The following is a 24,952-nucleotide window of genomic DNA, read 5'->3' as shown; positions in this document are numbered from 1 at the left end:
ACTTTTGCCGCCCGCAAAGGACCATGTAATGACACTAACGTCAAACAAGACTCTAAACAAGCTTAAAAATATGGAAAATCTGACAGAAGTCCTAAAATCCTTTGTTGGCGAGATGGCTCAAAGGTGTGCTTTTCCACTGTCTAACTCCTGCAGCAGCACAGTGAATTGAATCTTTCATTGCTGCATGTAGAAATTGAGCAAACATAGTAATCACTGCATGTGCACTTGCATCATTCCTTTAAGCCTGAGAGATGCGATGAGATGAGAGTTGGTTTTTGAGGGATTTGTAGTTGCAGAGCAAGGTTACTCATTTTTGCTAATGTGGTTTTCACAGTCAGCTCGTCCAAATCTGCTCCACCCTGCCCTCTCTAGATGTAACCTGAGGCTTTAGTTGATTCTGATTGTGATTCTAAAAAATACAAGTCAATTTGTCAGTTACGGAAAGCATATATTGTTTGCAGAACAGTGTCATTGGGTTGTTTAGTGACTTTCAAATGTCACAACAACAAAACGTTTGCCAGACAGTAAGAGGGTTTTCACGGCAATCTTCGCATTGCATTAACTTTCTCTGCAGTGACTGCAGTGATCAGACCACTACATTTCACTTCTTACAGTTTAATCAGAGCTTCTCTGACTCACTGTATACATTAATTTCTCCATTTTGTCCCCCCCCCCTCCATCTGCATGCTCTGTCACTGCTTCTCATGTCCTGTCCACTACGCTTTAGCGCTTGCTCTGGGTTTGCAGTTAGTTGAGCGTGCAATGGGTAACGTCCGAAGGTCTAGTGGGACCTGGGTGTACGAAGTCGTATCTGTAGTTTGAATGCAGCGCTGGGGGAGGATGTAGAGAGTGTACTGGTGAGGTCATTAGGGGCCAGATGTTTGGGTGGTGCTGGTGTATGGGTTTGTTTGTGTGAGAGAGAGTGAGGTAAGTGGCATGAGTGGGTGACCGTCGCCTCGAGACTGGAATGAGACTTTAATTAATGTAATTGCACAAAGCCAACATAACATTATGGTACGGCGGTCGTGTTTATTAGCCAGCGAGGTGTGCACACGTTAGAAGAAGAAAGTGTGCACTTGTGTGTGTTTATGCATGTGTGTTTTGTGCGTCGTTTCCCACTAGCAGCACTGAGTGATATTTGGCAGGGTGGTTTCTTGGCCTGTGGTCAGGCCGAGCGAGGCAGGCGCTCTGTTCGGCGGCAGGCAGCTAAAGCCAAACCACTAATCAACACATTGGACTGTCGCCATCTTACAGACACACACTGATCTATTCACGGGCTGATTAAACAGCTCTCAGCACATTGGATTTTTATTACATTCATGAAATGTGTTTACTTTCAGTTAAAACATTACTTAACATCACCATTATGACAGGATGTGAGCTGGCCCCGTTGTTTTTTGGCTGCACATTTGAATAGCGAGGAGCCGTTAGCTCATAATAGAGGGACACAAGAAAAACGTGCGGTGAAAAATGTCCCTTTGTGATGCTACTGCCAGCATGCATTCAAATCCAAGTTAATAGTATCTGCATTACACAATCAAGCCCTCCCAACACACACACACACACACACACACACACTTCCCCACATTGGCTTTAAAGACCTCCTTCATATTTCCTCTATTTAAGAGCAGCGTTAATGCACAAACACATTAGCCTCTGAGTAAGGACTATTGAGTGACCATTAGATGCTTTAGTTCCCCACTTACAAAATGCTGTTTTCTTTAACCTTGGCTATGAGAGTTACTGCTTTGCGGATTAAACAAGCGTCAAGAAAAGCGCCACGGGACAGTGCTTGCTCATAAAACCGGAGTGTGTGAAAGAAAGACGGGCAAAGAGAGGCAGAGAAAATTATGGTTTCTTTCTCGCTCTCTCTTTTCCTTTCACATATACAGTATATAAAAGAGGAAAGAGGGAGAAAGAGAGAAGAGATGAGCACAAAGAATCTGCCAGAAAAGTTTATAATGCTCTTAAAACCTGCCAGGCAATCGCTTTTATATATAAAGACTGTAAATTCAGGTCCAAGCGTCCACGCTCTCTTATAGCACAGAACATGACACAGGGAGACAGATACCTGGGTTTACAGACAGACCTCAGATGCACCTTCAACTAGCCTTGACTACTGTCACCTATTCTGTGTCATTCTCACAAACACACACACACGCACACTTCCTACATGCTTGACCCCTTACTGGCATGACATTACTTCCATCTACTGCAATTAAAACATTTGTGAACACAAATTGTTAATTGTAAATTCAAATTTCCATTAAATTCATAATATGTAAAAATTTCACAACTTGTTGCATTCATGTGCATGTCAGATGTTCTTGCTTGTGCTTTACGTCCAGACTTGCAAGCGCCTAAATTACATCTGGCGGTATGGGTTTGTAATAATCGACTAATCAATTGATAAATCACGGGACAAATCCATCACGTAATGATTCAATCAAAGCACTTGTTTAAACAACTGCTGGATGCTTAGGGAAAAGGGTGCGCAGTCACCAAAGGGCTTGGATCATGTGGATGCGCTGACAGTTTTGTTGTCATTACTTAAAGTTCCTCATGGGGGCGGCAGAAACTAAACACTACAGCTTTAAGCCACTGTGATGCCTTATTATCTTCACAAAAATAATTAAGTTAGCGGTAACTAGTTGCTTGACTTGTAAAGAGATTATATTAGATCAAGTTGGAAGTGAACTACATTTATTAACAAACAATGCAGGTAATCTGCAAAGTTACATCTGGGAAACCCGAAATCTGTCGACCCTCAAATGACCTAAACAAGCACTAAGTAATACCAGAAAAAGGAGAACAGACATACGTCATTCGGTTATTGAGTGGCACAAATAGGCCTCCCTCCATATGGCAGCTCATTAAAGAAATCTACAGAGCAGTTTCCACTATCAAAATAATGTAGATATCTTGACTGTCATATGTTGCATGTTGTCAGCAGAGAATAAAAGAAAAGAAGCTGATTCATGTAACATTCAAGGTACTACTTTTCCTGACTCTCACCGCCAGACTTAGAAGTGCCACATCCAATGGCTAAAAGTTGTGTACGTGATAATCCAGACAGCACATGAATGCACGAGAGCAGTACCAGTGTGGTCTTGTGTCACGCAGCATGCAGTTTTTTGTTGTTGGGCTGCTTGTCTCTCACAGACAGGTGCTGCCGACCTACGACAGCCTGGACGAGCCGTCCGTCAAACGCATGAGCACCATCTTCACCTCTTCCCTCAACGTAGTCACCATCTTCTACATCACTGTGAGTGGAAACGCTCACGAGCCACCGCCATTTACAACGGCTACATTTGCCACGGTCACGGCTGTTACATGGAAACCTATTGGTTTTGTGCTATTACAGAGTGTCTGCTTGTTCTGATCAAACATCTACACATCAGTGCCTAAAATGTTATTGAATGCTGTCAGTTACCATTTTGAATGACTTAGTGTTCTTGATATTTATGTCTCCCTTTTTAGGTGGGTTTCTTTGGCTACGTCAGTTTCACTGATAACATCGCAGGCAACGTGCTGATGAACTTCCCATCCAACCTTGTGACTGAGATGATTCGCGTGGGCTTTATGATGTCGGTGGCCGTCGGATTCCCCATGATGATCCTTCCCTGCCGTCAGGCCATCAACACAATGCTTTTTGAGCAGCAGGTTGACTTAAATACTACTACTATTACTACTACTACTACTACTAACAATAATAATAGATGTGAATGCCAGATATAAGGTTTGGATACAAATTCAGAAACCAAAGTTAGAGTGTGATGTGTGGAAAGGCTGATTTCTGGTTCTGCAGAGGCTCCACACAGAGCTTTCGCCTTAGCCTACCTAAGTGGCCTGAAGTTGATACTTCCCCCTTTTGTTATGTTTTGGCTTGATGCTATAAATCCTTGTTTAGCTTTATTCCAGTTACTTAAAAGTAGATTAATCCTAAGATATTACACAGGAACAAAAATCAAATCGTACCCTCAAAAAAAGACAATTTAATTGTACGTTTGATCTGTGAGATTTTTATTTCTTTGTTTTGTCTTTTTGTCTGTCCTTCTCATCTCACTCTCTGTTTTACATCTTACAGCAGAAGGATGGGACGTTTGCTGCCGGGGGATACATGCCTCCTCTGCGCTTCAAGATGATCACCCTCTGCATAGTGTTTGGCACCATGCTGGGGGGCATTCTCATCCCCAACGGTACTGCGTGTGTGTGTGTGTGTGTGTTTGTGCGTGTGTACAATCAGGCATGAATTGAATGGATTGAAATTGTGTGTGCACATGTGTACAGCTCGCTGACTGGAGGTCATTAAGGTGCACGTGTTCCTTTTTGTGGGCGGAGTGGCCAGGGAGCTTTACGACGAGTGTGAATGTGACTTTACGAGTCAGTGACTGTCACACACTAACACAGTCCTTAAATCAGGGCTCTAACTTTTATCACCTTTTTAGACGGGCAGACAGGAAGATAGGGCTATTATTTTTACTCTCTCTCTCTCTCTCTTTCACACACTCACTCTCACACACATACACTCAAATAATTACATGTACACACCAATATTGGCTCTCTGTCCAGGTCTTTGAGTCCGTCCGTCCCACTCACAAACGGCTCCAAAATGGTGGCGATGTAAAGGTTAGAATGAGTTTATGTTTCATTCATCATTTTATGTGGTGGCTGTTTGTTAAACTTTTGATTTGGTGAACACACACGCGCACACACACACACACACAGCGGGTTTGGCTGGCTCTTTGTGTATCTAATCAGACTAATAGACTGAGGAGAAGGGAGGTAAGGACCCTGGGGAGAATGGACACTAAATCTGAGGCAGACAATATGGTGTCCATCCTCTGGTTGAGCGATGAGTTTCTAGGCCCGACTCCCAGCCACCCCGGTTACAGAGACAGGGATGGGGCCAGGACTCACTGCTGCCAGGAGCAGGGTGCCATGGATGAGAGCCTGGGGCTGGGCGGGTGCTGGTTATGAATGGCAGTGGCAGGTGTGAATGGAGCTAGTCATCCATGGCATAGACATGGGGAATTACTTTGAGAGACATGGACAGTGAGCTCAGCAGGACGCTAACCCCTCGACAATAAAATAAAATGTTCATCAGTTACTTAACCTAATTCTTTCGACCATTTATCTTACAAGTATTCCTGGTTGGGAGTTACAGGACCACAAGATAATCCCTGTGTTTTTCTCTCTTCAGTGGAAACCATTCTGGGTCTGACTGGAGCCACTATGGGCAGCCTCATCTGCTTCATTTGCCCTGCTCTCATCTACAGAAAGATCCAGAAGAATGGCTTCATTTCCCAGGTTAAATAGTCAGAATTGGCACTTTCATAATCAATTTCTCAGTGTAAATGTAAATGTCTTATTCACTGACCTGCGTTGCTTCTCTTCTTTCTCTCTGTCCTGTAGCTGGTGCTTTGCGTGGGTCTGGGCATCCTACTGGTCAGCACCTTCACCACCCTCTCCATTTCATCTAGAAGCCCCGGCACCAAGGTCCAAGCTCCTCCTCCTCCAGCACCCGTCAAGCACAACCTGCCGCTACCGGACTTCCCTGAACGCCACGGTAAAGATCGTGACATGGGCTTATGGCTGGCAATCATTTATCTATTTGATGGACGATAGAATGAAGTGATTTACTAATGAGCCATGGAAACATTTACCTCAGTGGGCCAGAGCCAGGGTTGTCTGCAGCGTCTGAGATCAGACAGCAGTGCTGCATGTAATTATTTCAGGCACCGGCGGCACGTGAGACATGTTTATTTCTAGTTTTATTATAAAAGGCGTCGACTACAGCGCCCTAAAACAGCAACGTAAAGAGAATATGAGCCAGTGGCAAAGGGCAAGTGAGACTAAAACAAAAGCCACACTAAAAGAAAGGGTTTCTTTCATCTCTGTGAGAAGAAAAGATGGATACAGACAGGGTGACTGACAGACCGACAGGCTGGGTGAGGAGATAACCTCTTGATAATATCTGAGAGCAGCGCTGAGTGCTTGACATTGATGGAGCGAGAGTGATGCCCTTCAAACTCCAGTAATTTCTCTCCACCCATCTACCTCTGTTCTTTTCTCCTGTTGCCATCCCTCCCTCCCCCTCCCAGATCTCCTGTGGCAGCTATAAAATGCCTGCAAGCTCTGGCTGTCTAAAGGAAGAGGGTGATATGGGTTTGGGGAGGGTCGAGGGGTGCAGACAAAACAAATGGAGATTAGACGGAGGGGAACCTTTTTCGAGTTGATGTTTTCAGTTTTAGGGTGAAAAGGATGGCGCTTTTAGTTTTACTACTTCTCCTTACCCCATTGTTCCTCAATTGCATCTTTTTTAACCTGTTCACTGACACCAGTAAAGTCTTTCTGCCTTCATCTTTGGATTCTTTCCGTTATTCTGATTAACTGTTAATTTGAATTGTTTTTGACTCCGGGTGACACCCATGTGGTCTGAACTTTACTGGCCTGTTTGTCACTTTAAATTTTAATTCACTCTTCTCTTCTCTTCTCTTCTCTACTTTGCCCTACCAATTGTCAGTTTTGCCATTGTCAGTGTTTGTCGCCACCAAGTGGATCTACTCGACTATGAAGTCCATTACAGCTGAGAGCATCAGTACGCACAGTTTATGCAAGATAGGCAGAGGTGTTAATTTATTTTAATGCCAGCAGTTAATGTGTGTAATAAACACAACTGTAAAATAAAGAGTACATGTCAGGGCCAGTGTTAAATAGTAATGCACCAGAATGCAGTCATTTGTCAGACTTTTCTCAGACAAGAGAAAATAGTGGAATAAATTAGGTGTCAAATTTATCGCTTCTTATTTTATTCACAGTAATGTGTCTCATAATTTTCAGACTTACTGTTTATACTGGTTTTAAATGCAAATAAAAAGCTCACCAGCAACCGTACTAAACACGTACTAAAAATATGCAATTTTTATGGTTGTGTGAATCTATTTCTAAAGAACTTAAATTTGCCTTAACAGGGAACACAGTTTGGCTAAAGGATATTGGGAATATGTTCTATAACCAGTAGCAGTGGTCTGTGTTTTAAAAGATCGTGTCTTGTGTGTGGCTGCATGTAGACAATCTCCCAAACAAGAAGCCAGCGGAGATAGAGAAACCTGAGCTTCCAGACGTGCAGGTGGTGCAGCCTGCAGAGAGGGGCCCAGTTGAGCCCCCCCAGATTAAAGGACCAGTGGAACTACCTGACAGGAAGAAGGATGAAGAGGTGCAGTTGGACCGCCCTGATGCTGGTAAGGAAACTGAACCAAAGCTGAAATCTTGATCTGGATTTGAACTGTGTAGAATTAGTGTTGCCTGTTTTGCCAGGTGTCGCGGTGCCAGAGGGCGAGGCCCATCGCCACGAACCCCCCATCCCTCATGACCAGGTCCAAGTGGACACAAGAAATGAAAAGCCAGGTTTAGGCCACGCTGTGCCGGTAGAGGACAAAAAAGACGACAAAGTTGAAGAGAACCCGAAGCCTGCTGAGGCTGTAGTGGGGAAAGAGGAAGTGGATTTGGGTGGTGTTGAAGTCCGGTCCAATGAAGTAGTAGAGAAGCCAGTTGCAAAGGCAGACAAGAAGCAGGACGTCCCCCCGCCAGAAGAAGAGGAGAAGCTCGAGCCTGTGAAAGATCCTCTTGCAGGGAATCAGGCTGCGGTGGCACAAGTCGATAAAGCGGGCAAAGCTCCAGATGCTGCTGGGAAACGTGAGGGTTAGTCTCTGTTTTTGTATCACTGTAGTTAATGGCGGATGGATTTGAAAAACCGTTCTATGTAAATGCAACTTTGATCTGGTGATATTTGGTGATCCTTCAGCTCCACTTCCTGAAGGAGAGCATCCTCCTGCTGCAGACGAGGCTCCAGGTACAGACAGCAAAGAGACGGCAGACGAGAAGATGGACGGTGAGTGGAGTAGAAAACGTTCAGGGGTCCAGGGGCATAGACACGGTAGGTCACTTACTCAGCAGCTGTTTAAAACAAGTTGCACTGCAGAATGTATCATTTGGTGATGCATTTATTTTTTTATACAATGAACTGGCTGTAGTCTAAAATATAGCTTTATAAAAAAAAAATTGTCCTGCTAACTTAAGGTTAGTGCAAAATGTGTACAACATTCAACAATTGCACAGCGAGAATTACATGTAGAAGAGGTCGGGATACTAGTCTCTCCAACAACACCAGTAGCCTTCATTGACCAAAATGCAATGCAGCCGCAGCTTTATGTGGATATAGTGTTTATAGCCTGTGAAACGGACTCAGCACAGTAAGAGCCAGCACATGACTGAGAAAGAGAACACAGCAAAATCAACAATTAAAAAAAAAAAAATCTCAAAATAACTATCACAGATTTAAAATCATTATTTTTTTCTTCTTGAATTAGCTATATTGTAACAAATTAAATAATGTGCTGCATACTGTTAATGTCCCTGCCTCTCCTTTCCTTATTTCGCTTGTTTTATCTTATGTAATCTAGTCTCTGTGCCTATTTGTGACGGTACAAGTGGTTTAAAACACAGCAGAGATATTCAAATCCATTTCTTTCTCCTACTTCTTGACCTGGCTTGATACACCACCGACAATGCAGTCTTTTGTTGGCTTTTGTTGACTTTCTTGTTCTGTTTACTTTTGCCCTCTCTCTCCATCTCTATCTTTACCCCCTTTTTTTGTCTTTCTCTCTTTGCCGGACTCCTATCACAGTGATAAAAAAGCTGGTTGCAGGTATGAATTCCCTCTTGCCTTTACCTCGGTCTGTCCCTCAAATTTTCTCCTCAGTGGGCTAAGATAATAGATATTTACATATACACACAGTATATATATTAACATTTTATCATAATAACTAAATGTGCCCGTGTAGGATCCACCCACTCACCTCTTCCCCTAACATAGTTTGTGTGTGTCTACAGCTGCCCATTCCAGTGGATGCTTAAGGCTACAATCTAGAGATGTGTATTTGAATGGATCAATGATGAGACAGGACTTCCCTTCCCCTCTCATGTAGTGACTGGCCCTGCATCAGTCTAAGCTCCTTAACTACTGCAATGTTCTGAGGAGCACATTGTGATTTATTCCTAATTCCACGTTTCTGACCCGTAGAGGGCCAGCTGGACCACGCCGTGCTACTGCAGGTGATCAAGGAGCAGCAGGAGCAACAGAAGAGACTTCTTGACCAGCAGGAAAAACTACTGGCTGTCATAGAAGAGCAACACAAGGAAATCCACCAGAAACAACCGGCTGGTGGGTATACACACAATGCTTTTGCAGGCATGACACTTGACAGAGATCACAGATATCATAGGTGGTGTCAATTTAAGAAATAAATGTTACATGTTTGTGTTTTGGTCTTAAAGGGGCTGCTGAAGGTGAGGCAGAGAAAGGCGTCCAGGAGGGGGTGGAAGATGAAGCAGCAAAGGCCAAAGAGTCTGGCCTGGACTCAGACCTGAAGCAGCCTAAAGAGGAAGCTGGAGCCGGAGCTGCCGAGCCTCATCCCGCTGCCCAGAATCCAGTGCAGGCCGTAAATAAGGATGCTAAGGTCGCCGCTGTTCAGGCGGCTTATAAGGAGGATGGCGATGTTGCACTCGGAGGAGAATCCCAGAAGCAGAGTGAGCTTGGGGCAAGGGGAGTGCCGCTGGGAAAGAAAAGACCTGATGACCGTCAGATTGTACCCAAAAATGATCAGGCAGCTCAACTTAAAGATGAAGAAAGAAAACTAGATAAGGAAAAACATAAAACTGAACAGCTTAAAAAAGAACAGATGGAGGAAGAAGTTCAGGCAAGACAGCTTGAGAGGGACACAAAGGAAAAGATGGCCAAAAAGCAGGAGTTAGAAAATGAGAGGATAGAGAAAGAAGTGCAGGCAAGATTGGAAAAAGAACGGCTTGAAAGAGAGAAAAGGGAAAAGATGGCCAAGGAGCAGGAGTTAGAAAAGGAAAGGATAGAGAAAGAAGTGCAGGCAAGATTGGAAAGAGAACGGCTTGAAAGAGAGATGAAGGAAAAGATGGCCAAGGAGCAGGAGTTAGAAAAGGAGAGACTTGAGAAAGAAAAGATAGAGAAAGAAGTGCATGCCAGGGTAGAAAAAGAACGACTAGAAAGGGAGAGAAGAGAGCAGCTGGCCAGAGAACAGGAGCTGGAGCAAGAGAGAGCGTTAAAGGAGAAACAGGAGAAAGCTGCAGAAGAGAGACTTCAGCAGGAGATGCAGAAAACAGACAATGAAATACTTGAGAGGGCAAAGAAAGAGAAAGAGGCGGAGGAGGCTCGGGAGAGGCTGGCCCAGCTGGTGCAAGTCGTAGAAGACAAAAAAAAGGCTGCACAGGGGGCTGAGAGGGAAGACGGTGAAGCTTTGAAGAAAGGAGGACGAGACCTCAAAGAGGAAGTTGCTTCCCAGGCGGACCCAAGAGAAGGTGTGGAAGACGGGGCCGTCAAAGCCGAGGCTCGGCCCCAGGGCTCCCACGAGAAATTCAGGGACCAGGGAGAGATGGATCTAAGGCGGAGGCGCAGGGCACTGGGACCCGAAGAAGCTGGAGGGCCCCCCGAGGACACCGGGGGGCCCAGGAGGATGCCGAGGCTGGAGCCCCTGCTGGTGCTGGGGGGCTCCGACCTGCACGCGGCCCTCGAGGAGCAGCTACGGGCTGGGCCAATGGTGCACATGCGGCAGATTAAACAGGCCTCAGAGGATGAGGGAACGAAATAAAGCATCAGACACAGATTCTCACTCAATGATCTGGCAGCAAGTTCAACACGTACTCCACAGCTGCAGGAAACTTCTAGTACTGTGATACTGTGATACTGTTGCCTTACTTTCTCTCTCTCCTTCAGAAATGTTGTGGACAAAGAGGAGATAGTTCCTCTACCTTGGTAGTGTCTACTGTGGAAAGAGCAAAGTGCATGTAAATATTAACTTATTTTTGTCTTTAGGGAAGACTATTGAAATGTATATAAATCTATGCAAATACCATTCCATACAGTGATTAGACAGGGAGGATGTATTCATGTTTGTAATTGAGTCACACAAGGCCCTTTTTTATTCACCAGCTTTGGGTAGTTTGGCACTCTGAAGGATCTGTTGTACTCTCTCCTGTGCCGATTTTCTGTTAAAAGTTCAGTCTGTGTGTATCTATTACTTTGAGATGTAAATATTGTAATATCTGTTACAGTTCAAGGTTTCTTTGAACCTACATGTACCCGATATTGAATGTAATCTTGGTTCAGGTGCCTTCAGAGTTAGTTGTTTCACTATATTTTCAAATGAAAGTACCTGAATTCAACCTCATGCTGGAGATACACGGTATGTAGCGTAGCCTTACAGTTTGATACATTGTGGACAATGGAGCCGCTAGGTCCAGATCATCATTAACCAATCATTCCATCCTTAATATCTGTTCTTTGATTTATGAGTGCCTTCCAATCCATATGCTGCTGTTTTATCAAAACAAAAATGTGGCAGTTTTCCCTCAATTTGTTTTTGCTTCCACTCTTATTGCAAAGAGTACAGTAATTATGAGAAAATAAGTGTTGAGGATAGCAGAAGGAAATTTGGAGTGAGTTTGTGGTGTTTCTTAGTAATCCAATCTTTCTGAAAATTTCTGTTGGACCTTTGCTTTGTACAAGAGGCTATTTTTCTATGTGCATTGTATTTATGTACATTTTACTTATAAATAAAATAAGTACTGTTACATCCATGGCTGTTGGTCTGTGTTCAGACAATAGAGACAGATGATATCAGGAATGTTTTTACCTCTGTATATTCTGTTTTGCATATTAAAGAGTGTAGCAGTATTTCATGGCTTCGCTCAATTGCAACATGTAGTCTTTTTTTCAACAATGTAATAACAAAAGTTGATATTTAAAACTACAATGTTTGAATGGATCAACGAGACGGTACTTCTCTTGCCCTCTGGGTTAGGGTAGAATCCACCCACTCACCTTTCTCCCTAACGTAGTGTGTGTCTACAGCTGCCCGTACCAGTGGATGTTTAAGGCTACAATCTAGAGATGTGTGTTTGAATGGATCAACGATGAGACAGGACTTCCCTTCCCCTCTCATGTAGTGACTGGCCCTGCATCAGTCTAAGCTCCTGAACTACTGCAATGTTCTGAGGAGCACATTTTGACTTATGTTGAATTCCACGTTTCTGTCTCGTAGAGGGCCAGCTGGACCACGCCGTGCTACTGCAGGTGATCAAGGAGCAGCAGGAGCAACAGAAGAGACTTCCTGACCAGCAGGAAAAACTACTGGCTGTCATAGAAGAGCAACACAAGGAAATCCACCAGAAACAACCGGCTGGTGGGTATACACATGCTTTTGCAGGCATGACACTTGCTGTCATAGAAGAGCAACAAAGAAGATATAAGAAAACTTAAGGAGAGTAGAAGGAAATACGGATAAAGTTTGTAGTGTTCTTAGCAATCAAATCTTTCTGAATAATTCCTCCCATCAGATGGTACAACACCGACCTTTGCTCTGTACAAGAAGCTGTTCAATTATTCTTTATAGTCTTTGTATTTCTGTACATTTTGCTGATATGAATAACTTGAAACACTTTTTTACATTTGTGACTTCATAGAGACAAAGTATATCTGGAATGTTTTATTCACCCCTGTATATAATTTATTCAGTCTTGCATGTTAAAGAGTAGCAGTATTTCATGGTTTTGCTCAATTGCAACATGCAGTCTCAATTTCAACTGTAGAGTGTTTCCTTTTCAACACACATTCAGTCCATTAACCAGTGCCAAGTAGAGGAAGTGTGGTCATCAAGATGAAACAATATGGTGCTGTCAAAAAGTCGAACACTAAGAACCTCTTCCCTTTTCACCTTTGAGGTCGGTCCACTGAATTTTCCGTTCTAACAAAGCCCCAGTTGGCTTTTCATTTGGCTTTTCTCTTGGCCTGTAATAAAAAAGAAAAACTTGAATTCCAGCCATCTATATCCACAACACGAGACCAGCAGGAGGACGACTGACTTTGTCACGTACTGCGTTTGTGAAGCAGGTCTTCAGTGCTTCAAATTCCTTGGCACACATGTCCTTCCTTAGCTCCTGTCTGCCTGTTGTGCTAGCAGCCACGCACTTCCCGTACGTCGCAGCCTAAATCACACGTTAACGAAGGAAAAGAGTTATCTTTTTGACTGTCTGTCCAGGATAGTGGGTGACCTAGTGATTTACAAGAATTAATTCTCCTCTCTGTTATTCTGTCTGCTGACCTTGTTGTTTTTGTTTCAGCCCATCGTTAGCCATTCTCACTATATAGTTGCATTATGACTTTAGTGAGGACATATTTATTGTGTTACGTAAGTGTTCTTCATTATTGCTATCACTTTTCACTATGTATTATTTTATTTTACAAATGCTTATCCTATGTAAATTGACTTGCTACTTCATATTTTAACAATTTGTTTGTGTAACATAGAGGTAACGAAGTGCAGGTCATTTTGCAGTCCTGTATTGATTAGCAAGTGTTTTGTGGTAGCATTAGCAACTATAGCTTCACCTAATGTGAACTACGTCTACGTTCAACACGTTCACAGAATTGCAGCCATGGCAACAGTGCTTACCTCTCCTGCGCACTGTGCAAAAAGTTCGGGGAAAAGTCTCATTCTCTCTCGACTGCGAGTCCAGGCATTTGACCCAGACATGGTTGGTGTTCGGTCGTTAACAGAGGTCCTTTTACGTTTTTAAGTCAACTGTCGAGCAAGATAGAAGTGAACCGACGCTGATTCATAAATGTACTAGCAAATTTGTAAAGCATTTTAATGAAAAACTACAGCAGTAGATGAGGCATTTCTGTAGGTAAAACCACGGACAGCGCCATGTTTTTGACCCTGTTATCAAGGAAACGTCCGGCAGGATATTCGCTAATGCGATTGGCGCATGTCACCGTCAATCAAAGTGTCAGCTCTAGCTTTCCTGAACTCGATTCGCTGTTTTTCGACCTCAGGCGTAACCATTACGCCAATACACTTTATGATACCTTCTTGCTGTTTCATTATTGGCTAGCTGTCACCTCGAGCTCCACCTTCCCCTCGTACCCCTCAGAGGAAGATGAGTAACTCGCAGTCTGGATTGCTAAATCATGGCAACATTTATGGAACGATTAGCTTTTCTTCAGAAAGTAAGTGCTCTTCACGGTCATTAACGTTACTAGTTGTTAAAACCAGTAGCAGCTTAACTGAGCATGACGAGTATGACTTACGTTAACCAGTTGTTAGCTGTTAGCCAAGTGCCACCACGAGCTTGCTACCAGCCAGCTAACTTAGCTAACAGCAAGAAGAAACACATTTGGTAATTGCACTCCATGTCATTTCTCAGTTGACATGCCAGCTTGTTTCGTTGAAGTTTTAAAGCAGCAAACAGGCATCCAATACTGTTAGAACTGCTTGTTTGGCCAACGCTAACCTGGTACTCAGATTCTGGTGTCCCCCATGTCAGTGTGTGTTTCACAGTTAATCAAACTGTACAGGACACAGGTTATATTGTAATCAATTTGTTTTGCTTGTGAACTGTGTGCAATGCTCGTGGGATACAACACGGTTCTTTTAGTGTCAGCTTTGCACTTGTATCACACTTGATTTACCATCATCTTTTCCACCAACTGAAGGTCCCGACTCTGATGAAGGCTACAGCAGATGATGAAAACCCCTGTCCTGGCTACCTTTTCCAAGAGATTGGAAGTATCCTTTGTCAGCTTCTGTTGTGGCTCAGCCAACAGCTGCAACCTCTGAAAACGATATATATGTTATATGTCAAATGGATAATTACAGTTTAAGTCAAATGTTTGCTGTTTTTCAGAAAAAACAATAACAACTCTCATTGACAATATGAATGGAAATCCATGGTTTCAATTTGAATCCAAACTCAGGACAGGATTTAAAGTTTATTGCATAGATGGTATAAAATAATTGTATTGCCCTTTAGTAGAAGTTGGTAATAAAAAATAAAAAGCACATCTTAAATTTCCACACATGAAAAGACATGCCAGCAGGGAGGTTTTCTTCATAGTTATGCTGTTATCCTCTGGTATTCTAACCAGCGAAGAATCCCTTTGACCAAATCCAACATATTGAGTATATAACCCTACGATGTGAATATCCTTAACCATCATCACACTGTAGAAATCTCCCATGAGTCTTCAGGTTGCGGGCAGTGTTTGTTGGAGTACCTTCTGGACAGGCTGCAGGTGGAGTCCTGTCATGTCAAACTTAAGGTGAGAACTGTGTTATTATTCAAGTTTATGTCTGTAATATGAAACTATGAAGTACACCCATAAGGTATTAAGTTTCAAATGTAGCTAATTTGCACCCCTTTTCCTGTCTGTGAGTAACTCACCGTTAATCCGGCTGGTTTTTCAGGTGCTGAAGATCTTTGTCCATCTTTGCAGTCATGGCTCAAACCATTTCCTCACAGAACTCCGTAGGAACTCCACCTTCCTCCAGCAAGCATCAGGTCAGACATTGGTCACTTGTGCTTATAGCTCTGATTTGTATTCAGCACGTTCACATAATTGCAGAGCACAATTTCCCTTGCTAAGCCATGGCAACAGTGCATATCTCTCCTGCACACTGTGCAAAAACTATGTGGAGAAGTCGAGGCATTCGACCTAGACAGTGTTGCTGTTCAGGTGTTAACAGAGGTCCTTTTTTACATTTTAAGTTAAGTCAGATAGAAGCGAACCAATGCTGATTCACTGTTTGTTAAAGGTACTAGCAAACTTGTAAAGCATTTAAATAATAAAAGAACATGCAGAGCCATATTGTTGACCCTGTCATCAAGAAAACGTCCAGCAGGATATTCGGTAACTTGTGCTTTTAGCTGGGATTTGTCTCATCCCTCTGTGGCCGCTCCGTCACCTGAACGCTCACTCGCTGTCTGGTGTTTTGCTTTTTAAGTTTACAGCGGCCCTCCTGATCCTATCCATGGCACAGCTTTATACCAGAAAGTGAGAAATACAGCACAGGTAAGACAAGCTATATTTTATCTTCTCATCATGTCAAGCATATATCTGTGGCAGCTAGGCAATCAATTGTACCTATTTTTTATTTTTACATTTGCAGGAAGTGGCCAGGTTGCTTTTCACAGATACAATTTTGGCCAAAGATGGCATTTCCCCACTATACTCAGCCCCCCCAACATTGGGTGAGTAATAACAAACACCTAATTTAATAAAAAGGACCATACATCCTAAAATTATTTACAAAATCCTTTTTACCCTCACATGGGTTTTGACTTGGTCTGGCGACTAAACTAACTATACAGCTACAGCCCAAAGAACAGGGGTGATAAGTAAAACACCTGTCCAGATGTTTTCCCAGAAAGACATCTTATGTGCTTTTCATATAAGTGACCATCTTAATGTCCATAGTATTGTTTTTACTGATAACAGACAGAAGGTTTTCTGCACTTTATGAATTTGGGTATTCAACCAACATTTGGAAACAAATCCAGATTGTAGGAAACCATTTTTACTGTCATATGTAATAATACTGTCCATCATCTGAAATAGTAGAGCAAGCAGAGGTTCTATAAGGAGCTTAAATGATTTAAATCAGGTACACAAGGTTCTTTGTATTTTGTAAACCGAAAGCCTAGAGTACAATAGGCCACCTGTGTCTTTCTGTCAAGGTATGGGCTCAGCGACAACCCACAGGTCAGGAATGCAGGGCTTTGGATACAGTCCAGGGAAGCAGGGGGCAGGTGAGCTATAGACAACCACACATGCGCCGGCACGAATCCAGTCAAACTTATCTTCTGTGTACATTTCTGGGCCTTTTATGTCTGTACCTGTGCCTCCCAGCAGGCAGTGACTCACTCCTGGATAAGATCCAGAAAGCTGCAGAGGTAGTGGCCAGTGCTGTCCTTCCCCCAACTGAACACCAGGGCATCCGTCTCCATGACAACCATTACCGGGCCGTAGTTGCGCCGTCCGCTCCCATAGAGGTGGCGGTGCCTGCGTGTGCCTATAACCTGCCTGCTCGCACACCAGAAGGTGATGTTTATTCAATTATCTCAAATACATTGCCAGTGTATGAGTCATTGATCGGCTCACTGTGTAACAGTGTGGCTTATTAACTTATTTGAGTAGGATTAAAAATGTACCCCATGCCAAGTAAACTTAAGCATGGTTTCCTATACTCATGAGCAGCACTGTAACTACTGTGTATCTTTACCACACAGCACTGACCCAGCGGTGCCCAGGGCAGGTAGGAGGCGGCTGGGAAGAGACCGACAGCGGCAACAGCTCCACTCACAACTCTTCTCAGGACACCGCAACTAACAGCAGGGCCTCTGTGGACAGCAAGTCAGCTGTTACTGGGAGTCCTTCAGGGGCCAGCAGAGAGAGCAGTGGGGACCTATCGGAACGGTGAGTGTCTAAAATCACTCTGCAGTCCAATTTGAGAGCTTGCGGATTAGTCTTTAAATGTCCAGCGGTAGCACAAGAAAACACACATATTCTCACTTTCTCCACATCATTGTCATTTGTGCCTAACACACTGGTCTGGCATCCAGGGCGGAAGCTCTGCAGTTGGGGGACTGTGGCCAGGAGATGGCGCTAATCAGCAGGCTGACGGAAGGAGCCAGAGTTTTCCTGTCCAGAGAGGAGAGCCAGCACTTCATTAAAGAGTCAGATCAGATCAAACTTAAAATCAGACTGAGAATACTGCTTATTATCCTTTTTTTTTTAATAAACTGTCCTATTTGTCTATTGTCTTTCTAAATAGACTGATTTCTGTCTTCTCTCAGGTGCTCCATTCTCAACTGTGAGGTTGTGATGGAGTTGCTCTCAAGCAAGCTTCAGGATCCCTCAAACACTGTTAAGATGGTAGCAATGGTTAAGATTCACCAAACATCTAGGTTTTCTTTATTATAACTTGCAATCCTAATATACATATCTTGTTTGTCCTCCCAATCCTGCAGCGGGCACTATGTGCTGAGTCATGCCTCATGACCTCTGACCTCCTCTCTCTGGAACAAATGTTCGGATCTACACATCGAAGGCTCCGCCAGCTGAGCAACGAGGCTCCAGGACCTGTGGCCAACAAAGCCACCAAGGTAAGAGAGGAGAAAATAAGGAGCAAGTTACACACACTGGGACGGATAGAACAGAACTAGATAATACTCAACATGAGGGTGTATTTAAAAAAAAAATCCCCTCTTACCAGATCCTGCGACAGTTTGAGGCTCTGATGGGTGGATCTGTTCACGCTCCGAGGCAGGAGACAGCCAACAGCAGTCATCAGGCAACAACTAATCAGCTCCCCACATCGACATACTCTGACCCTTTACTACCAACCTACTCTGCTGACAACGCCAACCACGACCGTTATCAGCCTGACATCCCACAAAATTACCCATCTTCCTCTTGTGGTCTGGCCTCTGAGTCCTCAGGGGAGCTGACTGACGGCCATGGGGAGAAAATGTTTCCAAATCTGCACGAGTTACTTCAAAACCAGGTGGAGCCAGTCAAGACTGCAGAGTTTAAATATGTTGCTGAAGAAACCGAGCTCAACGCAGATGGGAACTCTTCTCCTCCAGCTGAGCCCCAGAGCGAGCAGCCGTGTCCCAGCAGACTGTCCCTGTTCAGCGGTATGGAGCTGGTGACTAAGGTGAAGCCCCTGTGTAAAAGAGAGACGTCCCAGACAGAGACGGACACGATGGGCTGCAGCTTAAGGGAGAATCTAGCAGTGCATACGAGTATCGGCATCGGTGAAACCTGCGACGGCGCTCCTTTAATTTACAATTCAGTTGCACTTGGTAGCAGCCAACCCGTATCGGCCTTCTCATTTCTCAACTTTTGAACACTGACTGACCAACTTTTTACAGTTGGGACTGTCACAGTTAAACCAATGATGTCTTCATGTATATCCTTCTTAGAAATCTATTTAATTTTTTAAACCAAGATCAGATCTGTAGGCTTATAAACAGTTTATAGTTATGTTTGGATTTTTTGTTTTTATCTGTATGGTGCTTCTTTGAAAATTGTATTTAAGCCGCAGATTGGGCTAAGGGACAGACATTTAAGACACCTAACTGTAGTCCTATTACTTAGTGCAACCCACAGTTGGCATGACTGACCCCTCAACTGTCAAGGGAGGACTAAGAGATCAGTAAACCATGTTGCTGTTTGTTTGCTGAGGTCTAATTTCTCAAACATATTTAACAAGAATGGTTGACTTGCCTTTAGGGTTGGGCGGTAATATGGTTTACCGCGCGCAGGGGGTCTTAAAAATAGCAACGGTATCAGTTTCAATACCATCAATAAAAAAATGCAATGCAATGCACTTATATAGGAGACAAGGATTAAATATAAAATGTTATTTAATGCCTAAAAAAATGCTCATTTGTGGTTGTCGTCATGTGACAGGTTGCAGGAGAGAGGGGGGTGGGGGGGGATGGTAACTCACGCACCGAGTCACCTAGTCTCGAAGAAGAACATGACTTCTGCAGCATTTGGGGTTTCAGTATTGGTATTCGGTGTCTGAACGGTGTAGGCACAAGCCAACAGTTTGTTGACACCGCCTGAGCCTTACATAATCATTTTTAATTAGTCACGGTAATACCGTATACCGCGGTAAAATAGGGAGGAGGTTGGACGGTATCAAAATGTGGATACCGACCAACTCTACTTGCATTACAGATTATTGTTGACAGTTGTTTATCTCAGGATTCTTTTAAGATAACTGAAACTCTGCAGCACGACCCGAACCTCTGGGGGGGGGGGGGGGGGGGGGGGGGGGGGGGGGGGGGAGAACCCCTCGACTCGTAATTTGCACTACAGTTGCTTTTGTTATGGAATCGTAAACCTACAAATGAGTTGTATTCCATATTTTTTGGTACTAAACTATTATGTCAGCGTAAGTCTTATGAGTGATAGTTTACAAATGATTTATCCCTGTATTGATTAAAACATACCAGTGAGAATGGTTGTAGAGTGCACGTACATGAATAAAGACTAGTTCGAAGAACTGGAGGAGGAATTCATTAAGATGTTCTGTATGCGGAACATCTGCCATCAGCAAAATGCAAATAAGTATCAGCAACTTCATGAACGTTGCTTGTGTAACCAAATAAAAGGCAGATTACCTTCGCTATCTCAACGTTTGTTACATACTGTACTGTGGCGTTGAGGACTGTGGAATGTGGTACACACACTACATGCCAAAACGGTAAGCAAACCTACCGCTGCATACGATAAACACTACTAATGTATTTTGTTTCAGGAAACACGAGCTGTGCTGTTTCACATGCTGAGCAATAAAACCTGCTGTATTTTGGTTACAGCACTAACTACTACATAAGTGAGTCTTGTTCTACTCTATTCAAATGGCATCAGTCACTTGCAAACGTCACTTTCAGCAACACTTTATTTCAACGCCAAATAAATTGGAAAATTACAGAAAATATGGATCACTTTCACCACTCTCACTTTATTTGCAACACAGTGTTTCTGGTCATATTGAACCATACAGAAACAAGTATGGCTGGCAGGCATATGACGCATACACACACGTGTAAAATGTTATAGAAATAAACATGGTTACAAACGTACTGAGAGAGCTTTTTCCTCGAGGCTGTTTTTGTTAGACGCACTGGGCTGAGCATTACGCTGCCTGAGCCAGACTCCAGAGCCTGCTCTATAATAAGCCAGGGTCTAATCTGAGGTTGGATTTTGAGGCCCATGAAGAATCTTTGTTCCATTACCTTAAACCAATTGATCTGTCACACCAAAACATTTTAGATTTATTTAGATAGTGAAAGTAACTGCAATACACTAGAATTTAACATTGTCACTTTGGTTGGAGAAAACAAAGAAGGCCTATAATGTTATTTTAATGAATCGTTTCAATGATGCTCCTCTGGAGTGAATCCATTAGCCTCCATGAGCTTCCTTTGTGAATAGGATCACGACAACTCCCCCTTCACAGACACAAACTTGCGGCTGACTTCCTCAGTTGAGAGTAAACAGAATGAGGAGTTATTGAGTAAAGTGCTTAGCTTTATGTCATTTTGCAAGCACTTTGGTTCATCACACCTTTCTTGTGATTAGCACCAATGAAAATGTCCACGCATCAACGCACGCATGTAAAGAGAGCGATACCTCTTTATAAAGTGCACAGGGTGCGTGCATACACACATACACACAAACACACGTACACATCAACACTGCACAAAAAACCACAGTGGCTGGGCCATGGAAAGGCGGATGTGCTTATGGTCTTAACAAATGGTACATGGTGAGTTGGGGATGAGCCTTTGTGCCCAAAATCTGTTTACCTCAACACATCATCCCCTTCCCCCTGACCCGAGGGTGTCGCTTGAGGCTTTCGAGGAAGAGCCGCCATGCCAGTAGTGTCAGAATTGATGGGCGAGGGACAAGAGGCAAGGAGAGGGGTCAGAGGCCACGGTCATGTTGAGCCTGGACGCCCTCTGGTCTGCAGACTACTGAAGTGCGCCTCCCTCAGGACTCTGTTGATGTAGTCGTAGGAGACACTGCTGCCGTCGCCATGGAAACCATGCTGCAAGGAGCTCCCACAGTCTTCAGGCTTTGGGCTGAGGGAGTACTGGGTGGTGCAGTTGTTCTGGCTGTGTATGCATGGCCTGGCACTGACAACTATTGCTCTCTCTGGGCTACTGATCCCATTACTGCTGTCGCTGCAGGAAGACTGCAAAAGCAGGACAGAGATTGGAATTTTAGTTTCATGGATGGGTGCAGAAGCTGTTAATAAAATGATGTGCTTTTCATGAAAGTGGTGCATTGCATATAGAGTCATAAGTATGTATACACATGATGCCAGGCTTCTTGCTCTATCTATAAATAAATGGGCTTTACATTAGATAGAGCATAAATGACCTTGGCGGACTTAACCGTTCCCTAAAGAGGATTTCCATCACACTATCACATAAAATCCGGGTAAACCTACATCTGTGTGATGGTCTAAAGATTTATATAAATAAAGATCAATTCAGTCTCACCTCTGAATCCAAATCTGACACAAGCAGGCTGGTACCCCCTCCTGATTTCTTGGCCTGGGGACTCAGCTGTTGGTCCTCCTCACTGTCACAGCTACGGCGTCGTTTCCTGTACAAAACAGAAATGGAAGAAACAGAGAGTGTTGTGAGTGCAGAGGACCGTGGAGTAAACTTAAAAGTGAAGGAGGTGGTGTGACAGAAACAATGTAGGCATGCAAAGAGAGATTGGGCGGAGAAAGGAAGAGCATAAGAAAGAGAGAACATGAACAGGAACCAAAAATAGCAACACACACTCATAGTTACATGATCAGACATGTTGCGCTCCCATTAGGAAAACACATTAACATATATTCGCTGGGGAACACACGGTGTCTGGCTATTACATATATACTGCATTATAAGCCTAAATTGTCTAGTTCTTGGCTTTTGATTAGTGCAATATGCTTTGTTGTTACACAATGTTGCATTACAAGTGATACAATTATTGACTGTTACATTGTGTGCAATGATGAGCCTGTATTAATGACGTCGAAGATGTGTAAAATGGTTAATCCCGTTACCTGCTGTCAGTCAGCATATCTGCAGTCTTGACGTTAGTTTTTGGCCAAAAAAAGGTCGACACCCCTTATGATCCCGGCTTGCGATTTCTTATTTCAAAGCTTTGGCTTACTGCTCCACCACCATTTCATAGAAATGCAGTATGGCAAGATCCCTCTTATCTCATCAGAAAGTCATGTGAGTGAGCAATCTCCGGCTGAAGCACAGGTCGCTGTGGGAGAGAACAAACCTCAGCTATCGGCTAGTTCGGACCTATCACTGTTCCAAGTCCTGTCCGCCCTGCCTACGCCTCGGTTGTGGAACAAACTGCTGCTGGGCGTCCGAAAGCTAACCGGCTAACGCTAATTAAAGGTATTCTCGTTTACGCAGTAAAATCTCGAGTAACTACTCCAGTCATGACAGCATAGGGAGCAAGCTAGCCTGCTAGCTGCTACAGTGCAATGTTGTATGAGCTAACTACTTTTAGCTAACTACTGCTGCACTAACGTTAGGCTAACTGAAAGTTCTTCCGCTTTCGTTTGCCGTCAACTTGCCGTTAGTCGTGGTTAACTGTTACTTTTAACTTGACAGCTCTCCGACGCAATAAATTAGCTAGATAATGACATTCAATTTTAATTGTAATGTTGTTAGACGTATGATAAGATATATTCCGAGGTCGTTAGCTAGCTAGGTGTGTAGCAGCGAGCTTTTCTTCTTTGGTCGTCAACGTTTCCCGAAGTAAAGAACTCCACCCCTCTGTTTACCTGACGTCACGAGAAATAGTACAAAGCGGAAACGGCTTCCTGTGTCAACCCATAGACCGTATTAACGGTCTATGTGTCAACCTCAACCCAACCCATGACCTCAACATGGTGAGCATTATGTTTTTTCCCCCCACTAATAAGTTAATTAAGAGGGGTTTTGATATATTGTTAAGGCCTGGCTTTTGCGTTGTTGAACGGAAGTACATGTAAGGGTTACTGCCAGGCGATTTGTCCATTGGCTACGCCTGTTAACGTTAATTACCAAAATCAAAAGCACATTTATTTTTAGCTATTAATTAACTGTCCTTATAGGCATCTTTTCAGAATACAACATGTTTCCCTGGTAATACCGGCAATGAAAACGTTCACTTATCAGACCAGTCCAATATAGACGTAGCCTAGCCTACGTCTCAGAAAGTCGAGGCCCCGCCCCTTTCGGGGGGATGGAAAACAGAGGATTATATGCCAATTTGACGTGTGTTTAGATCATAATTTTGACATATGTGTGTGGATTTATTTCTTGTTAAACAAACATTTTTTAAAATATACATCTAATAATTATTCCGTGATTGTCATTGGTTTAAAGAAATGCCAATAAACTACATTCAAACTACATTGTGGGCTATAGGCTACAGATGGAAGTAGCATGCACAGTATGTTGTACGGCAGTTTTTTGAACTCTCAAATGCAGCGTGTTACACAGTTGGCTGTTCTTGTATGTTTGGGGAAGCAGGGGACCAGACAGACCAGTATCCGGAATGGCTCAGAGAATACAGGCAGGCCTTCATCCTTGGGCTTTCTGTCAAGTTGCTGCCAGCTGTTACTGTGGCTGAAACAAGATGTTCGTTAAGGGTTAACAGCAATTTACACAACCTTCAGATCTTCACTGGTAAGTTGGGGTGTCACAAAAAAACTCCTGCACACTGTCTAACTTGCAAAGTCAAATTGAATGGCAAGATTTCAGGACTAGACGTTCATCAGGCATATGGTATGATGGCCCTTTTTTATGTACTACCCTAGGTCCATCCACAAAAAAATGTTACCTGCATATGACTGCAGACCTGTAGACTCTTTGTAAAGGGACCTAATTAGTTAACTAAATGTCTGCAGACGTGAGAGATCAATTTGACTCTGGTTGTTAACACTTAAAGTGATTACGTGTTTGTCCATTTCATTTTGTGGGTTTTTTTATGATGTAGAAATGCAGGAAGATGAGAGGTAATGCAGTGATTTTGATTTGTTTTCTTGGGAAATGTACAGAACATGAGATGCCATGCTTCCTGATTTTAAGAAACCAGAAGATGCTTTTTGCATCATTGTAATCACCAATGACTTGTGGAACTTTATCTTTGGAAAGGCTTCTTTTTGTGAGGGTGAGATTTTACCACTAAACCTTTACTAAGAAAATGTAACTCTCTGCAATTATTAATGATAGAGGGTCCCACACTTAATTAAAACAATGCTCCAATGCATCTCAAAATACTGTGAATCTGCTGTCAAAATACCCTAATACATTGCTTTTTAGTTGAGGAGTATTTTGTCAAAGTAAATCATACATAGTCTCTGATGATAGAATGTGGTGGAACCGCCACTAGATGGTGCTAAATTTTGACATATACACAATCCAGGAGAGATTTTACTACGTGTATTTTCACAGTTATTTCTTTAACGTGCCTGCAGGAATGGGCGTTTTCATGATG

The 24,952-nt window shown here is 43.3% G+C and overlaps 4 protein-coding genes across 17 annotated transcripts in view; 2 read left to right on the top strand and 2 right to left on the bottom strand.

Moving 5' to 3' along the window:
• Positions 1 to 24,952, top strand: part of slc38a10 (solute carrier family 38 member 10) — a 42,353-nt gene that overhangs the window by 6,502 nt on the left and 10,899 nt on the right. For 4 of the 12 annotated variants that reach the window (XM_034860262.1, XM_034860261.1, XM_034860264.1 and 1 more), the window contains 11 exons: positions 3,163 to 3,265; positions 3,481 to 3,663; positions 4,088 to 4,199; positions 5,204 to 5,310; positions 5,416 to 5,569; positions 7,074 to 7,244; positions 7,321 to 7,704; positions 7,808 to 7,894; positions 8,690 to 8,710; positions 9,086 to 9,226; positions 9,340 to 11,669. In XM_034860262.1, coding sequence (XP_034716153.1) covers positions 3,163 to 3,265; positions 3,481 to 3,663; positions 4,088 to 4,199; positions 5,204 to 5,310; positions 5,416 to 5,569; positions 7,074 to 7,244; positions 7,321 to 7,704; positions 7,808 to 7,894; positions 8,690 to 8,710; positions 9,086 to 9,226; positions 9,340 to 10,679 — 2,803 coding nt within the window. In that variant the 3' untranslated portion in view covers positions 10,680 to 11,669. Of the gene's footprint in view, positions 1 to 3,162; positions 3,266 to 3,480; positions 3,664 to 4,087; positions 4,200 to 5,203; positions 5,311 to 5,415; positions 5,570 to 7,073; positions 7,245 to 7,320; positions 7,705 to 7,807; positions 7,895 to 8,689; positions 8,711 to 9,085; positions 9,227 to 9,339; positions 11,670 to 24,952 lie in introns of those variants that run through there. The other 8 variants (XM_034860271.1, XM_034860267.1, XM_034860270.1 and 5 more) reach the window with 8 other exon arrangements.
• ndufaf8 (NADH:ubiquinone oxidoreductase complex assembly factor 8) lies at positions 12,562 to 13,833 on the bottom strand. Its single transcript, XM_034860299.1, has 3 exons — positions 13,542 to 13,833; positions 12,964 to 13,074; positions 12,562 to 12,877 (listed from the first exon to the last, which is right to left on the bottom strand). Exons 1-3 carry the CDS (start codon positions 13,620 to 13,622, stop codon positions 12,857 to 12,859), a joined length of 213 nt encoding a protein of 70 aa, XP_034716190.1. The 5' UTR covers positions 13,623 to 13,833; the 3' UTR covers positions 12,562 to 12,856.
• tepsin (TEPSIN adaptor related protein complex 4 accessory protein) lies at positions 13,838 to 19,562 on the top strand. 3 transcript variants are annotated; one of them, XM_034860278.1, is made up of 13 exons: positions 13,838 to 14,098; positions 14,585 to 14,657; positions 15,099 to 15,190; positions 15,336 to 15,429; positions 15,873 to 15,940; positions 16,038 to 16,119; positions 16,606 to 16,677; positions 16,778 to 16,969; positions 17,158 to 17,344; positions 17,491 to 17,604; positions 17,725 to 17,794; positions 17,899 to 18,033; positions 18,144 to 19,562. In XM_034860278.1, the coding sequence occupies exons 1-13, from the start codon at positions 14,060 to 14,062 to the stop codon at positions 18,777 to 18,779; spliced, it is 1,854 nt and encodes a 617-aa protein (XP_034716169.1). In that variant the 5' UTR covers positions 13,838 to 14,059; the 3' UTR covers positions 18,780 to 19,562. The 3 variants fall into 3 exon arrangements, with proteins under 3 accessions (XP_034716169.1, XP_034716168.1, XP_034716167.1); XM_034860277.1 differs by having other exon boundaries at positions 16,781 to 16,969; positions 17,725 to 17,803; positions 18,144 to 19,561; XM_034860276.1 differs by having other exon boundaries at positions 17,725 to 17,803; positions 18,144 to 19,561.
• On the bottom strand, positions 20,332 to 23,254 carry si:dkey-21c1.1 (protein FAM104A-like). Its single transcript, XM_034860298.1, has 3 exons — positions 22,512 to 23,254; positions 21,955 to 22,060; positions 20,332 to 21,644 (listed from the first exon to the last, which is right to left on the bottom strand). Exons 1-3 carry the CDS (start codon positions 22,526 to 22,528, stop codon positions 21,387 to 21,389), a joined length of 381 nt encoding a protein of 126 aa, XP_034716189.1. The 5' UTR covers positions 22,529 to 23,254; the 3' UTR covers positions 20,332 to 21,386.

The sequence above is a fragment of the Etheostoma cragini genome, chromosome 21, assembly GCF_013103735.1.
Source record: "Etheostoma cragini isolate CJK2018 chromosome 21, CSU_Ecrag_1.0, whole genome shotgun sequence".
NCBI lineage: Eukaryota > Metazoa > Chordata > Actinopteri > Perciformes > Percidae > Etheostoma > Etheostoma cragini.
The sequence above is the reverse complement of the archived record's forward strand: the minus strand, read 5'-3'. Positions and strand labels throughout refer to the sequence as shown.